Source organism: Camellia sinensis, chromosome 5 (assembly GCF_055761805.1).
Source record: "Camellia sinensis isolate YWXY chromosome 5, ASM5576180v1, whole genome shotgun sequence".
NCBI lineage: Eukaryota > Viridiplantae > Streptophyta > Magnoliopsida > Ericales > Theaceae > Camellia > Camellia sinensis.
This window is the reverse complement of record NC_138965.1, coordinates 185,620,032-185,638,401: the sequence shown is the minus strand read 5'-3', so window position 1 is coordinate 185,638,401 and position 18,370 is coordinate 185,620,032. Positions and strand designations below refer to the sequence as shown.

The following is an 18,370-nucleotide window of genomic DNA, read 5'->3' as shown; positions in this document are numbered from 1 at the left end:
CCATTCTACTAGGGGCGGGATGGGGTCGTGACAGATTGGTATCAGAGCACAAGTTCCTCATAGTACGCTATTCACACACCTTGAGTCCTAAAGAGCATAGGATTTCCCTTAGAAAGATGTTAGGATTGCATCATGTTGCTTGCTATTTGACGAAGTGTGCATCATCTCGGCTTGACTGTTTGTTACTTGCATACATGTCTATTTGATTGTTTTGTTTTAAAGTCACGTTTTGCATACTCTCAGCATCATGAGAAGGGGTAGACCACCGGTTGGCCGAGATCATCCCGAAGACAGATTGGACAGATTAGAGAGATTGGTCGAAGGTTTGGTCCATAAGTTAAGACAACCTAGGCCACAAGACACTAGTACCACTTCTACCCAGGCCGAGCAGACAAACGGCCGACATGCAGTTCCACCTCCACCTCCTCCAGTGCCGCAAGTGCCTCCACAGCAAGCTTTATATGGGGATGACACCATAGCCTTGGTCAGAGAGTTCAAAAAGATGAAACCGCCGAGGTTCTTTGGAGGTATTGAACCGATGAAGGCCAAAGCGTGGGTCTTGGAAATGGAGAAGCTGTTTGAGATCTTTCCCAGCACCGACGCCCAGAAGGTGTCATTGGCAACATTCACACTAGACGATGATACACGAAGATGGTGGATGATGACCCGAGAAAGCAACCCAGGTTTGACTTGGGCCAAATTTTTGGAATTGTTTTACAACAAGCATTTTCCCTTTAGTGTTCGAGACCGTAAGACCACAAAGTTTCAGACTTTGACACAAGGCAACAAGACAGTGGCAGAATATGACCGTGCTTTTACCGAGTTGGCGAGATATGCGCCTCACATGGTCGATGATGAATACTGAAAGGCCAGGAAGTTCGAAAGTGGACTGCGTGGACCAATTCAGAATCGAGTTAACATGCTCAATATGCCGACCTATGCCGGAGTGTTGGATAAGGCCATCTTGGCAGAGGCTAACTTGAACCGATATCAGAACTCAGGAGAAAATCAGAAGAAGAGGCAGAACTTTGATAATCGCCGATCACCGTTTAACGCTAAAAAGAAAGCGAATGTGGGCAGCTCCAGCAACTCGAACCAAGAAGGTAATACTAGCCCGACATGTACAAGCTGTGGGAAGTCGCATTCTGGAGTTTGCTGTTGGGCATCGGGAGCCTGTTTTGAATGTGGTGAAATGGGTCATCGTGTTAAAGATTGCCCGAAGGCAAGGACTGATGATGGTAAGAAGAATGGGAGTACCTCGGGCTATGCACAGAGAAATAACATCGGAAGGACACAGACGAGACAGGGCAGAGTTTTTGCATTGGTACCAGGAGACACTCAGAATGCTGAGACAGTAATGTCAGGTATACTCCTAATTTGCTCTCAAGATGCATACATATTAATTGATTCGGGTTCTACGCATTCATTTGCATCTGCCAAGTTTGCCGAGAAGTTAAATAGAGAACAAGAACCCTTTGACTATGTGTTATATGTGTCTACTCCATTTGGGAGAACTATGATTGTTGCATCTATAAATAGGGCGTGTATTGTGGTGACTGAGGTGTAGAATTGTTTGTCGATTTAATGCCGTTAACCATGGCTCACTTCGATGTCATATTGGGAATGGATTGGTTAGTGGCGAATCATGCATCCATTAATTGTGTTTCGAAGAATGTTACATTGAAACCCTCAAACCAAGCCGAGGTTATTTTCCAGGGTAAGGGAGTAGTGCCGCCACCTTACTTAATCTCATCCATGAAAGCCTACAAGTTGATCCAAAAAAGGTGTCAGGATTATTTGTGCAGTATACTAAGTGATTTGAATGGAAGTGATGAGTTAGCTGACATACCAGTTGTTAAGGAATTCCCCGACGTCTTTCCAAATGAGTTTCCTGGCCACTTGATCGGTAGAGAAGTAGAGTTTACTGTGGACATCATGTCGGGAACGCAACCTATCTCCAAAACACCCTATAGAATGGCCCCAGCTGAACTAAAGGAACTAAAACTGCAATTACAAGAGTTGTTGGATAAGGGATTCATTAGGCCGAGCACTTCACCCTGGGGAGCCCCGGTTCTATTTGTTAAGAAAAACGATGGCACACTTCGCCTTTGCATTGATTACAGAGAACTTAATAAGGTAACCATCAAGAACAAGTACCCATTGCCTAGGATTGACGATTTGCTTGATCAACTACAAGGAGCACGAGTCTTTTCCAAGATTGACCTTAGGTCGGGCTACCATCAGCTGAAAATTAAAGCCGAGGACATTGAGAAGACTGTTTTTCAGACAAGGTATGGCCACTACGAATTTTTGGTAATGCCTTCCGGAGTGACCAATGCTCCCGCAGCATTCATGGACTTGATGAACAGAGTCTTTAAGCCGTATCTAGATAAGTTCGTAGTTGTTTTTATTGACGATATATTGATCTATTCCAAGAGTACAATTGAACACGAGAATCATCTGAGACTTGCCCTGCAAATCTTGAGAGACAAGAAGTTGTACACCAAGCTGAGCAAGTGCGAGTTCTGGCACTTCAGCATTTCATTTTTAGGGCATGTGATTAATGAAGAGGGTATATCAGTTGATCCCAGTAAAATTGAAGCCATTGTGAATTGGCCGACGCCGACCAACGTGTCCGAGGTTCGTAGTTTTCTGGGCTTGGCAGGTTATTACAGAAAGTTTGTGAAGGACTTCTCAAAGATTGCAGTACCATTGACACAACTAACCAAGAAGGGAACAACAGATGAATGGACCGATGACAGAGAATCAGCCTTCCAAGAGTTGAAGACGAGGTTAGTTACGGCACCAGTTCTTGTACTCCCAACAGGTAATGAGGAATTTCAGATTTTCAATGATGCTTCACATAAGGGTTTGGGTTGTGTATTAATGCAAGGGGGCAAGGTCATAGCATATGCATCTCGTTAGTTGAAACTTCATGAAAAGAACTATCCAACCCATGATCTAGAGCTAGCAGCCGTGGTGTTTGCTTTGAAGATTTGGCGTCACTACTTGTATGGAGCCTCTTGCCAAGTTTTTACAGATCACAAGAGTTTGAAGTACTTGTTCACTCAAAAGGAACTAAATTTGAGGCAGAGAAGATGGCTTGAATTATTGAAGGACTACGACATGCAAATTCAGTATCACCCAGGTAAAGCAAACTCGGTAGCCGACGCATTGAGTAGAAAGTCAGTGGGAAGTTTGGCATGCCTAGCCATGATTTCAGTGGAGCCGACTACTATTGGGGAAGTAAAGGCAAGGCAAATGGAGGATGAATTCCTGAAGAAGGTAGCCGACGAGATTATCACCAGGCCGAGGTCAGGTTACACCCTTGAGAATGGAGTGCTTAAGTTTGAAGGAAGATTGTGCGTGGCCGACGTCCTAGAGTTGAAAGGAAAGATTTTGCAAGACTCTCATGGATCCAGATTTGCAGTTCACCCAGGGAACACCAAGATGTATCAAGATGTAAAACAGACTTTTTGGTGGCCGAATATGAAAAGGGAGATAGCCGAGTTCGTATCTCAGTGTTTGTATTGTCAACAAGTGAAAGCAGAACATCAGAGGCCAGCAGGACTTCTCCAACCCTTGCCGATTCCTGAGTGGAAATGGGAACACATCTCCATGGACTTTGTGATTGGTTTGCCGAAGACACAGAAAGGAATGGATTCGATCTGGGTTATAATCGACCGATTAACTAAGTCAGCACACTTCTTACCTGTTAAAACTTTGTTTAATACTGATTGACTTGCTGTGTTGCATATGAATGAGATTGTTAGACTTCATGGTGTACCGATGTCCATTGTATCAGACCGAGATTCAAAGTTTGTTTCTAGATTTTGGCAGAGTTTACAAAGGGCTTTGGGGACCGAATTGAGGTTTAGTACGGCTTTTCATCCCTAGACCGATGGCCAAACAGAGAGAACGATTCAAATACTTGAAGATATGCTTAGACTATGTGTATTGGACTTCCAAGAAAGCTGGGAAGAGCATTTGCCATTAGTAGAATTCGCTTACAACAACAGCTATCAAGCTAGCATTGGCATGGCGCCGTATGAAGCCTTGTATGGAAGAAAGTGCAGATCGCCGATATGTTGGACCGAAGTAGGAGATAAAGCTTTGATCGGCCCCGATCTAGTTCAAAGGACAACCGAAAATATCAAGCTTATCTTACAGAGAATTAGAACTGCTCAGAGTCGATAAAAGAGTTATGCCGACCAGAGAAGAAAAGAGTTAGAGTTTGAAGTTGGGGATCATGTATTCCTGAAGATCTCGTCGATGAAAGGAGTTTCAAGATTTGGGAAGAAGGGTAAATTGGCACCCCGTTACGTCGGGCCTTTTGAAGTTCTCGAGAAAGTTAACCCGGTTGCCTACAGACTTGCTTTGCCACCGAGATTAAGTCAAGTTCATAATGTGTCTCATATCTCGATGTTGAGGAAGTATATTCGGGATCCACTGCACGTGATTGATCATTTTGGGATTGTGGTTGACGAAGATTTTAGCTATGAAGAAAAGCCGATGCGTATTATCGATAGACAAGTGAGACAATTGAGAAACAAAGCAATACCGATGGTGAAAATTGAATGGAAAGAGCATTACGGCAGGGATGCTACACGGGAAATGGAAGAAGGAATGAAAGTCCGATATCCGGAGTTATTCTTGAATCGAGGTAACTCAAGTTTGGGGACCAAACTTCTTTAAGGAGGGTAGGATGTAACAACCCTCACTCTACCCTAGTCATGCTTGCATATATTACATGATCTTGTCTTGATATGTTGCATCTTTGCAAACCTTGATTCGTCTTGCTTAAGTGCTTCTCACATGTTTTGTACCTTGCTTGGTGTGAGTTTAGCCGAGGTCATCTTTAGTCTAGAACTTCCTTGGAACCACTTTGTTTGACCTCCACCTTTGCCCTGACATATTGGCCGAGATGTCATTATCTAGGCCGAGGTGTTCATCACCAAGGCCGAGATGTGTATTATCTAGGCCGAGATGTTACCTTTGCACCTAAGTGATCTTGTCCTGGAGAGGTGTGACCTAGACCAAGGTGTGGCACATCTAGGCCAAGGTGTGGCACAGCTTAGTCAAGTGTTGTCCTTCTTAGCCGAGATCATTGTTCCCCTACTTGCCGATGTCTTGTTATTAGCCGAGATCATTACCCGCCAGAGTGCCCATGCCATCTTGCTTGTTGAACACACTTTGTCATAGTCTTGTCTTTTCACCCAGCCACCTTTTTGAGGAGAACCAACCCGGTAGTGCCACGTGTCCCAGCTGAGTGTTAAGTCAGCCAACAGACCTAGAGATGTATCATTTGCTATATGTCTTTGTTTAGGAGAAGAGAGAAGCTCTAGAAGAAGAAGAAGAAGTTTTAGAGTGAGAGAGTGGGCTTTCGAGCTTGATTCCTTGAGATCAAACCACTAGATTCGCGTATTGAGGTTAGATTCTTGATTTACTCTTGTTGTTCTTATTGATCATCTAGCTGCATTGCATGATCGAATCTGATTTGCAAACCATGCATCGATTTAAAGTTTGGTTTTAGAAAGAGAAGATAGTGTTCATGTGTTTTGAAGAAAAAGTCTTGTTTGATCCGAAAGTTTGCCTTAAGATTCATGTTTTTGTGTTTGTTCTCGCAAGATCCTTGAATATGGGTACCCAGGTCCATGTTTTTGAATTCATAGAATAAAATCTCAGATTTTGTAATAACAAATTATGATCTTGCATTCATCTTCCTCATGTTCATGTTCTTCATGTTCGGCATGTTCTTCAAAAAGGGAAACCCAGATTTTCCCGACCTCATTTCCTCGAATGTGGCCATCGAGGCAACACCTCGACAAGGAGGTGTGGGACCTCGGCCTAGACCTAGTAGTCGCCCAGCATGTTTTCCCGAGATGAGAAACAGTGTTTTGTTTTGACTTAGCTTGGTTTTGAAGGATGCCGAGATCATCTGTATGCATGTGAACTTGTTTGAAAGTGCATTCAATAGACTTTGCCATGTGTTTGTAGGACTTGGACTTGCCTTGACCCCGACGTCTGAAGAGCTATGTGAGTGGTATTTTAATAAAGTTATGTTATTAAGTTTTGATAAAGTTTTGCCTTGCTTGTTTTGGAAAAGTATTTTGTGAAGCATGAATGGTGATCCCTATTTTGTATGTCAAGTAGTAGCCTTGTTTTGAATGACAAATCTTGAAAAGTCCGTATGTGCTAGGGGACTATAAGCATTTGTAACACAATCTTGAAAAGTCCGTACATGCTAGGGGACTATAAGCATTTGTAGCACAATCTTGAAAAGTCCGTACGTGCTAGGGGACTTTAAGCATTTGTAGCACAACCTTTGTTAATGTCACCCCTTGGAACTTGAAAGCCTTGAAAGACTTTAATTGTTAAGACTTGAAAGATTTGTTAGATAAACTTGATTTGCCCTTGGATTTTGTACAAGATGTGATGTGCCTTGATTTAATAAAGACTTCGGATATCATTCATGTAAACCCCTTTATTATTTATACCATTCACTGAGTATCCAAGCTCACCCCTCTCTATATATATGTAGGTGACGAGCAGGACGGCGGTGACGCCTAGATGTACTTGCTACTTGTTTTGGATTATGCACTTTTGCCGCGTCTTGAAGATTATGCTTCTTAGTTGTATTTTATTGTATTTTGTATTTGATAGCTGAGAAGCCTTTTGGTCAAGATGTATTTTTGTACTTCATTTTGTTGTATTAAAGCTATATACGAATGTATGCCATTCCATTTAACTTATGCACAACTCTTATGGACTAATTAAATTTGTATATATTGCTTCCGCACATGTTAGCCCCATATGTAATACTCTGTTTATGTGTGAATTTAGAAAGTTGGCCTTCGGTAAATCTCGGATTACTGGCCATCATGGCACCATTCTACTAGGGGCGGGATGGGGTCGTGACAATTCATGGCCTCTTACTGGAGGCAATAGCAAGCAAAAGGCTGCATTTTCTCCATCAACTAATCAATCAACAACTTGTTGTGTTGCCCTTAATCCCGATTGTTCTGAGATTTCCAAGCCATCTATATCAAGTGAACCTATCAATGATTCGTTTAGTTAAAGCAAGAAATCAAGGAGTTCTTTCGACGGTTTAAGAGGGAGGAGATCTATTATAACAAGGCATCAACTGGAACTTTGCCGGCTCTACTCACCGAATACCCAAAGCTAGAGCTACATATTCAATATGAAAAAAGATCTCAGAAGATATTGCTAAAAAAAAAGAAGAATTTATAAAGAGATATGATGGTTCTGAATTTGAGTTGCGTTATGATGAAAGTAGTGCCTCATCTTAGTTTTGTCTTAGATTTTTGTATTATGTAATTCTTTATATATAGATATATATTGCATGTTGTTCAGTGTGCTTGTTATAAAGATCCAAACATAATTTTCAAATATTTTAAGTACTTATAGTTGTTGGCTTTTGTATTTATGCACATGTAAAAAGTTGTACTACTTTTTTTTATGCATTCTTTATTTTTCTTCTACTCTCTGTATTTACGTTTTTTTCTTTTTCTAATACTCTCCTATTTCAATTGCATTTAAACTTTTTCAAGAACAGTGTTACCTTTTATTAAGGTGCTCATACCCTGTGCTAAGTTTAATGCATATAAATTTTCCTTCTAGATTTAATATGCTTAATTAATTTTTTTTTTCTTAGATTAATATATTATTAAAATTCCTATTGATTTGCATGTCATATTGTCTTATTTTGGCTATGCTATGTTTTTTTCCGAAGGTTTGAGCAGTGAGTTGTTGCTATACCATCGCTAATTTGTACCAAATATATAATATTTATTTATAAAATGAAGTTCTAATCTTGTCTTTTGAACCAGGATGTTTTATAATATTTATGAGAGTATACATTAAATTAAACCTTGCTATTTGACTATTTTAGTTTAAAAAATATAAAATATCCAAAAGCAAATAAATAAGATAAATTTCAGTCAAATATATACCCCCAATAAAACAATTAATTAAATTTATGCATTAAATTAAATGTTAATACTTATATTAACAAAATGCAACCAAATTATTTTTAATTGTTGTTTATATATACATTACAATTTGTATAAACCACAATATTTATCTTTATATATTAAATAAAAATATAGTATTTATCATGTTGCATTGTCCATTTGGTGTTCAATCAATAAATAGACATTAATCATTAATTTTTTTAATATGTCAGATGCTTTTCATGGTAGCCACAGGTGAAATATAGCAGTTTTGCTGCTGGGTTTTCCATTAAACGTGTCAAATCAATTTATGAATTAATCAACTCCACTTAAAATGTTTGACTCTTTAAAATTATTATTTGATTTTTTTTACCATTATATTTTTAGAGAAATCTCATACTTATCAAAACCCTTCACTATTTTATCCCTTTATTTATTTTTGTAGAAAGATAATCTTTATAATTTTGTGATCCAAGTGAAATATACTCCTCTTATTACTGATTTTTCCATTAAAATAAATGTCAAATCAATTCACAAATTAATCATTTCCACTTAGGGAATTTTATTTACACACCATACAAATTTTGAATAAACATCATAAATGGTGTTTAGATATAAATTTCTCAATAAAAATTAGATGTTCAAATTTTAAGTTATAAACAATAATAAATTATTCAAATATACATTTTATTCAATTGTTTACATCTCAAAAACTTTTTTTTGGCATAAATTTTTTAATATTTAAATATTTGATTTTTCTTTATGAATTTATATTTCAATCACATTTGTAATATATACTAAGGGTGTGTTTGTTTTGAAGGATTAGGGGGTGAGATTGGACTATTAGTGCCACCAAACTAATAGTCTATTGTTTGTTTCATTTTTTTTGCTTCGGACTAATAGTTCCCCCGGACTATTAGTTCCACAAATATGGGACTATCCTATCCCATGGGGGGAGATGGGATAGAAACCATGAGATTGGTATTTCATGGGATTATTTTGTGAAATGTCAATTTTACTCTCTATGCTATTACTTAGCAAACAATTAGAAAATCATAAAATAGTCTTTTGAACATTTATAAATTATTTTTTTAGTGTTGTTAATTTAAAATTATATATTAAATAAAAAATTTTAATTATAAATTATAAATTAAATTTAATTAAAAATAATAAATTATAAATAATGGCCTTATAAATTAAACTTTTTTAGTGTTGTTAAAAAATTAAATTTACATATTAAATTAAATTATTTTTTTAGTATTGTTAATTTAAAATTATATATTAAATAAAAAATTTTAATTATAAATTATAAATTAAATTTAATTAACAATAATAAATTATAAATTATGGCCTTATAAATTAAATTTTTTTAGTGTTGTTAAGAAATTAAATTTACATATTAAATTAAATTATTTTTTTAGTGTTGTTAATTTAAAATTATATCTAAACAATTAATCTCTAATTGCCTTTTTTTTTTAATCATTATACTTTCACAAAAATATATTCTTTTTGATGTTGATTTTTGCATTAAATATATGTCCAATCAATTTCCAGATTAAAGATCTTCATCTGTAGGGTTTGATATTAGTAATTGTTATTTTACATTTTTACTTTTTTACTTTCAAAGAAATCCCTTACCTAAATAAAACTAAAAATAAAAAATTCACCAACTTACATCTATGCCATACACCTGTCATGATCACTACCATACAGAGACCTATTTGTCTTATTATATTCATATTTAAGAAGGAAAAACAATCACTGTTGCTCTAATTACTTCTGCTGCAAATGAAGTTTGTCCGTAGTTCTTGCGAAGCAAATTCAAAGGAGCTCTTCTTTTGCAGTATTTGGCATTGAATTGTAAGTTCTCAGTGATATTTATTACTCTTTAATTTTTAACTGTTTACAGCATCTCTGATTCTTCACCAAACCCCAAAATTTAAAGATTTTTTTTGTGAAAATGAGGTCAAATCCTTTCATCAAACTTGTATAAAATCAACAGAGAACTAAAATTTTCACCAAATCAAGGACATTTTCACTGTCAAAGACATTCTTTTCCTTCTTAACCAAGACAATTTGCATTTTGCTCAGTATTGTTATCCTTATATTACAACTTTGACATGATTGTAAACTATACCAACGTTTACTTTTTTATTCAATGATTTATTCATTTATTCTAGCATTTAGTCCTAATTTTCAAAGTAAAACTATTTTTCTAAAATTAGTTGATATAAAATAAATACACATATTAAACTTTTATAAATTTCTCTTACAAATTCTTAAAATAAAATGTTACTTTTTTTTTTCCATAACTGTTGTTTGCTAAAATATGGGTTTTGCTTTTCTTTAAAATTGAAAATTTCATTTTTACAGCATTATTAATAATTATAAAGGACAATTAAAAAAAATATCCACTATTTGAGCGTTATAACAAAAAAAAAAAAATTCTTTAATTTAAATATCAATCTTTTGATTTCTGTCCAATCCAAACCATTTGGCTATTTTCAATTTCTAAACTACCTTTCTTTTTGTATCTGCAGTAGTCACAATTCCACACTCTCCTACCAAGTTAGCTGAGCTTTGCTAGGTTCTGTCTTTGCTTTAACTCTTTAGCTACAATTAAAATTTGTTCCTTTCATAATTTTTTTGCATGTTATATTCCAAATAATTATCATTCTTTAATTTATTTATCTTTAGAATATTATGATATACATATGTCAATCAGTACCATTTAATGTTTTTCCACATAAATAGTATTGTTAAGCATAGGACATAGCTCGATACAATTCATTCGTTCTACTAATACAAAAATAAACTTCTTTTATGTAGTTTTAGTATGTAGTTGTGCAACATAAAAATGCAAAAACGAAGATTATGTGCTGACCAGGAAGATGCAGATCAATCTTTGGTTAAAAGTACAAAACAATTTACTTTAAAACTTTTTACTTCTGTTCAAACATTCGTTGTATACATATTTACCCATAACTTATATAAAAGAAAAGAACATTAAAATATTAACCTTTTACATATATACTTTATTCCTCTGCTTACAGAAAAACAAAGACTTGAAAAAAATAGAAGACTGCGAGAGGCATATGCTAAAAAGAAACAATATCTACTTTCACAGGCTGAAAACTCTGTTTGTATTGATTTTTCCTTTAAATCAACATTAGATTTAAATCAAGATTAGTTATCCTACTACTAATCTTAGCTTAAAAATTTCATCTCTTGTAAATCTAACATATTTGCCAAATTAATTACTGGTACATTCCATAGACGTCCGTCAAGATAAAAAAAGGAAACGCACATCATCAACAAAAAATAGAGATTTATTGATTCAAGGGAGCAACTCAAATCAGCAACAATTGCGTATAGGTAGCTGATAAGAAAAAATATTGAACATGATTACATAATAACATAGTAATTCTAAAATCATATGATAAACATTTCATTTAGTTTCTTTCTTTTTCTTCTTATTTTTATTAGGAAATCATGTTTCAACTGTTCAATCCGGCTTTGTTACATGTCATGACAACAGAGGGATCCCACATAAGTTATTTCGGTATTTATGAAAAAGGTTTGAATCTTATTCCTTTAAATAAATTATCTAATAGAATTATAGCAACAAATCTAACATTAACACAAATTAATTTTCATAGGTTCCACTTCCGGAACAAATCATCGCTCAAAACCTGATGCAGGTTGATTCTGAATTTAAATTCTTTACAAATTAATTTCTTTGCTTAACTTTCTAAATAACAAAATTATATCTTCCGCTTCATAGAAAATTGTAGTTCGCGAATATGGAAGTCTTCTAACAAAAAAACATGCAACATTCCAACTCAACCTGCTATCTTACCACTACAAAGACCTTGCAACTTTTGTGGTGCGAAAAAGTTTTACCTTGAGCCTAATAGCTTTTGTTGTATGGCTGGACAAGTCTCTTTGGTTTCCAGTAACTGTCCTCCAGAACTTGATTGGTTATATACATCTAACTCTGAGGAAGCAAAAGAATTTCGTACCTATGTTCGAACATATAACAATTGCTTTGCTTTCACATCTTTTGGAGTCAAATATGACAAGGAACTGTGTCGGAGAAATAAAGGGATCTATACATTCAGGATACAAGGTCAAGTTTATCACTTCATTAATGAGCTTACATCTTCTGATGAAAATCTTAGTCATCTACAGCTCTACTTTTATGACACTGATCATGAAATTCAAAATAGAATGAAATCTTCAGAAAAGCTAAATCCTGTTATTCTTGAAAGGCTCATAAATATTTCACATCTAAATCCATATTCAATCTTCTTCAGGAGATTAGAACACATAGATCATTTGAACTCTGTACAAATTATTATTAAATCTGACGTATCGTTAGATCAGAGAGTCTACAATCAACCTTCAGCCTCACAAGTCGCAGCAATTTGGTCTGAAAGTGATGTCTTAACCAAAGAAATCTCAAGAGATATTGTTGTTCATCAAATTTCTGGTCATAGTGAAAAAGTTCAATGGTATTTTGGATGTTATGACCCATTACAATATCCATTGTTATTTCCATATGGTGAATCTGGATGGCATTATGGTATTGATAGAGTTGACAAAAACCAAACAAAAATCGCATGCCATCAACAATCTATTCTTAGTGTTCATCAAGCTCCTACTGCTTCAGACCTTCTCATAAAAGAAGCCCAAGGTAAATAGATCCTCTCCTTATCAATTAAATAGTATTAAATTTTTTTTACTCCTAACTAGAAAAAAATTATTTCAGTGTTTCAGAAACAAAAGAATAAGAAAACTACCATTTCTTGTCATGAATACTACTGCTACAAGCTTCAAATACGACCCAATGATTCTTCAATCTTACTCCGCTCTGATCGTCTCTTTCAGCAGTATTGTGTTGATATGTATGTCAAGATTGAAACATCTAGACTTCAGTTCTTTCGAAACAAACAAAGAGAAATTAGGGTTGATTTCTATCAAGGAATCATAGACAGTGTCACAACAAGTGAAGGTGGAGGTTCAAAGATTGGTCACAGGGTTATACTACCACCGTCATTCATAGGTAGTCCAAGAGATCTTAGACATCGATATGTTGATGCAATGGCTTTGGTCCAGCGATTTGGCAAACCTGATATCTTTCTTACAATGACTTGTAATCCAACATGGCCAGAGATTAAAGCTGAGTTAGGACCTAATGAGGAAGCTCAAAATAGACCAGATTTAACCTCTCGTGTTTTTAGAGCAAAAATGGAACAACTGAAGGATGACATCATAAAACATCAAATCTTTGGGAAAGTCATTGCATATGTCTATGTCATTGAATTTCAAAAGAGAGGTCTTCCACATATGCATCTATTATTAATTCTAGCATCTGGACAAAAGCCTTTATCTCCTGATACTTATGATTCAATCGTATCTGCTGAACTTCCTGATAAAAAAAAAACATCTTCATTTGTTTTCTATGGTGGTCAAACACATAATGCATGGACCTTGTGGTGAAATGAATCCAAACAACATTTGCATGAAGAATGGAAAATGCAAAAATCATTATCCCAAAAGTTTTGAACCTATAACAAGATCTTCCAAAGACTCATGCCCAATATACAAGCGTCGTGCTGATGGTAATCAAGTGAAAATCAGAGGGAAAATTTTGGACAACCGTTGGGTAGTTTCGTACAATCCATATCTTCTTGCCAAATATGATTGCTACATTAATGTGGAAATTTGTTCAACAATCAAAGCTGTCAAATATTTGTACAAGTATATTTACAAAGGCCATGATAAAATTGCATTCCATATTGCTCAAGAAAATCAATCAGAAATCATAGATGAAATCCAACAATTTCAGTCAGCAAGATAGATTTCACCTCCAGAGGCAATGTGGAGAATTTATGCATTCTCTTTGAATGACATATACCCATCAGTAATCCATCTTCAAATCCACCTTGAGCACCAACAATTTGTTACTTTCAATCCTTCAGATGACCTAAATTCTGTGTTAAATGATCCCATCCGTTCGAAAACAATGTTAACTGAATTCTTTTTGATGAACAAGTCAAATAAAAAGGCAAAGCTTGCAAAATATTTATATAAGGAATTCCCTGAACATTTTGTTTGGTGGCAACAAGATCGAATGTGGACTGAGCGAAAAAAGGGCAATGTTATTGGGCGCATTGTCACAGCACATCCTGCACAAGGTGAAAGATATTACCTTAGGTTACTTCTAAACAACATCAGAGGGCCTACATCATTTGAATCCTTGAGAACCATAAATGGAAGAACAACAAAAACTTTTCGAGAAGCTGCCCTTCTCCATGGTCTCTTACAATCAAACAACAATCTTGAACAATGCTTGGAAGAAGCAATCTCTTACCAAATGCCTTACTCTCTAAGAAGATTGTTTGCAACCATTCTCATTCATTGTGTTCCTAATAATCCAAAGCAGTTGTGGGAAAAATTCAAAGACTACATGGCAGAGGATTATGCCAAAACAACAAATCTTTCAAAACAAGAAATTTTCAAAAAAGTTTTACAAAGCATAAATTCAACTCTTCAATCAATGGGCAAAGATATCAAAGATTTCAATATTTGCTCTAACAACGTGCTCTCATCTGATAATCAAGATACCTGTCGCGAAATTGAAGAAGAAATGAATATTGTTGTTTCTGAAGCTGATTACCGATCTATTTCTCTATTATCCTCGGAACAAAAAGCAGCATTTGAAAAAATCTTAAATAGGGTCTTCTCAGGAAAGCAAGGGTGTTTTTTCATAGATGGTCCTGGAGGCACTGGTAAAACCTTTTTATACAAGGCATTGTTGGCAGCAATTAGATCCAAGAATTACATTGCTCTTGCAACAGCAACATCTGGAGTAGCAGCCTCTATTCTCCTAGGAGGCCGCACGGCCCATTCTCATTTCAAAATATCTATAGATATTGATACATATAAATCTTGTAACATAGGTAAACAAACTGGGCTTGCAAATCTTTTGAGAACTGCAAAACTAATCATTTGGGATGAGGCACCCATGGCCAAGAGACAAAACATTGAGGCATTGAATGATATACTGAAGGATATCAATGAGTCAGAGTTACTCTTTGGAGGCAAAGTTGTAGTTTTGGGTGGTGATTTTCGACAAATACCACAAGTCATTCCCAAAGGAACAAAATATGATTCAATTGATGCTAGCTTGGTCAATTCAGAATTATGGAAATCTATTGAGAAAATAAAGTTGACTGAAAATATGCAAGCAAGGCATGATCCTTCCTTCAGCAATTACTTATTACGCATTGGCAATGGATCTGAATCAGTCAATGATCAAAACAAAGTCAAAATACCAGCATCTATGATAATTTCTAACAATTTTTCAAATGTTGAAAATTCTATCAAAGACTTGATTCAAACTGTCTTTCCAAATCTCAAGAACTACTCAAAAGATCCAATTTCAATGATTAATTCTGTTGTGCTCACTCCAAAAAATGATTGTGTACAAGAAATAAATGATTTGTTGATCAAACAATTCCCAACAAAGGGTAGATTATATACAAGCATCGACAAGACAATCGATCCAAATGATCAAGGACAATATGAAGACTTCTTAAATTCTCTTGAACCAAATGGTCTCCCACCTCATCATTTAGAATTGAAAATCAATAGTCTGATCATGACTTTAAGAAACATAGATCCTTCAATAGGCTTGTGCAATAGAACGCGACTTATTTGTCGAGATCTCAAAGATTTCATCATTTGTGTTGAAATTGCTGTTGGGGATCGGAAAGGACAAATGGTTTTCATACCACGAATACCATTGCAACCCTCAGATCATCAAAAATACCCAGTTCAGTTTACTAGAACACAATTCCCAGTAAAGTTATGTTTTGCCATGACAATAAATAAAGCACAAGGCCAAACATTACAAAAAGTAGGTCTTTACCTACGAGAGCCAGTATTCTCCCATGGACAACTTTATGTTGCTCCATCACGAGCTACAACTGCTGCAGATGTTAAAGTTCTCATTCCGCCAACAAATCAACATGCTTTGGATAACAATACCACAAAAAATGTTGTTTATGAAGAACTACTAACACTTGCAGGCTGTATATAATTCATTTTTTTGTTGTAAATTTTTGATAAATTCCCTCGTATGTAATGTAATTTTAATTTTATTTGTATTTATTATAATTATCTATTATCCTTGTATTAAATTCTTGTTAAATTGTTTCATACAACAAATTTTGCAGGATGAATGAAGAAATAACACCTATCAAAAAAATAACTAGCACAACTAAACAATGGACAGCAAAGATTCGTGTTTTGGAAAAGTGGAATCCACGAATCCCAAAAACAGGCTCAACAAGATATCAAAGGCTCATTTTGGCTGATGCAGAGGTTACACTTTGAAATTCTTATTTTAAAATATATACCATATTCATTTTTTAGGTTCTTAACAATAACAATTCTCATTTAATTCATAATTACATAATCCACTGCCTCATTAACTTCTGTCATACATACCACTTGTATAGGGTACACAAGTTCAAGCTATACTTTATGAAGATCAAATAGAACAGTTCCAAGATACCTTCAAAGTTTTTAACTCATACTATGTCTCAAATGCTGCTGTGAAGTTGCTACAAGAAAAATATCGTATCACACCGCAATCATGGCAATGGCAATGGACAATCACGGCCAGTACACTTATTCGAGATGTTGAAAACAATAATGAAGATAACAATGCCCCAACATATCACTTCGTACCATTCAATGAATTCTCTGACCATCTTGGCAATGAAACATCATCCATAGGTAATTTTCTTAGATCAACATAAATAATTATCAACTTACTTTTTCATTAGATACTCTTATTGTTTTTGTATCTATAACAGATATTCTTGCAGCAGTTGTTCAAATTAAGCCACCAAAAACAATCACAACAAAAAATGGAACCACAACTGCACAAGAAATTGTACTCATTAATGAAGAGTAAGTATTTTGTCTACTTGTATTTAGTATAACTTGATTTCAATACTAACAAATTCTCTTAATTGTAGCAGGTTAATGCCAATAGTTTTAACTTTGTGGGGTCAGTTTGTCACTAATGAAGGAGAGATATTGCAAGCCATTACTCAATCATTCCCAACTCTAATTGCAGTCAGGCTTAAAGTCTCATCGTTTTGCGGTAATTATAATCTTACCACATTATACTAGATATTAAAAATATATAAAACACATTTTTTTTGATTTATTTTTTACAGGACAATCATTATCAACAAAACCAACATCAGCTTTTGTGCTCAACCCCAACTTCAAAGCTGCACACCAACTTCACAATTGGTACCATCTAATTCAAATACTCTAACTCAAATAATAATTTCTTACAAACACTAATATCAAAATAAATTGATGCAGGTGCATCCAAAATGAAGAAGTCTTAGAACTTTACCTTCTCCACTTGAAACTCATGTTCGAAACATCACAACTCCAAGTCCTAAAGTAGATAAAATCATTTCCATCAGCAACATTCCATCTTCTCCAAATGCGGTAAGCTTCATATACATATTCTTCTTCTCTATAAGCATCTTAAATATATCATTAGTAACCATTCCTAATCACCTGTTACTAGAAAATGTATTGGGTCAAAGCAACTATGTCCATCACCTCACTTGATCAATCTTTTTGGTACATGAGCTGCAACAATTGCTACAAATCCATAAATGCAAAATATCAAACTGTTTTCGACTGTTTCCACTGTAAAAAAAAGGAAGTTATTGCAGAACCGAGGTAACAACAAACTAACCATACGCCTTTTAATATAACTAATGTTTTATGTTTAATAAAACTAACATATAATTTACTACAAACAAACAGAGTCAAATTCCAAGTTGAACTCAAAGATAATTCAGGTTCAATAATGGCAACAATATTCCATGATCATGCAGAAAAGTTCTTTTCAATTTCATCTACTGACCTAATGAAGCATACAACACAGGTCAAATAAATTAACATGCTTCATCTTTAAATTCACTATTTTTCTTCCCAAAATTTTAAATATTCTACATATATTATGCAGGATGGAAAAGTTTCAAACAAAGCCCTTCCAAAATTGAATGTGCCAGAATATCACATTATTCAACTAAAGCCTCGCCAATATCAGTTCCGCAGACAAGCAATGCTTCAACATGTCATCACATCAGTGAACAATGATGATGCAGAACCCTCAATCATAACTCTTGCTTCAAAACCACATCAACAATCTGTCCAAATAGAACCCAAGGCAAAGAAAGAACTATTTCCATCAACTGTTGGTACAAATGTTGCTTCTGATATTTCAACTGCTGCTGTTGGTACAAATTCTGCTTCTGATATTTCGGCTGCAACAAGTGTACCCTCTGCCA

The 18,370-nt window shown here is 35.1% G+C and overlaps 2 protein-coding genes across 2 annotated transcripts; both read left to right on the top strand.

The window, feature by feature from the left end:
• Window positions 1-928: 928 nt before the first annotated feature.
• On the top strand, window positions 929-13,475 carry LOC114297068 (uncharacterized). Its single transcript, XM_082872394.1, has 4 exons — window positions 929-1,238; window positions 11,460-11,535; window positions 11,930-12,669; window positions 12,745-13,475. The coding sequence occupies exons 1-4, from the start codon at window positions 929-931 to the stop codon at window positions 13,473-13,475; spliced, it is 1,857 nt and encodes a 618-aa protein (XP_082728520.1).
• A 379-nt stretch (window positions 13,476-13,854) lies between these two features.
• On the top strand, window positions 13,855-17,334 carry LOC145791940 (uncharacterized). Its single transcript, XM_082872393.1, has 6 exons — window positions 13,855-16,072; window positions 16,276-16,364; window positions 16,502-16,781; window positions 16,862-16,958; window positions 17,030-17,154; window positions 17,231-17,334. The coding sequence occupies exons 1-6, from the start codon at window positions 13,855-13,857 to the stop codon at window positions 17,332-17,334; spliced, it is 2,913 nt and encodes a 970-aa protein (XP_082728519.1).
• Window positions 17,335-18,370: the final 1,036 nt, after the last annotated feature.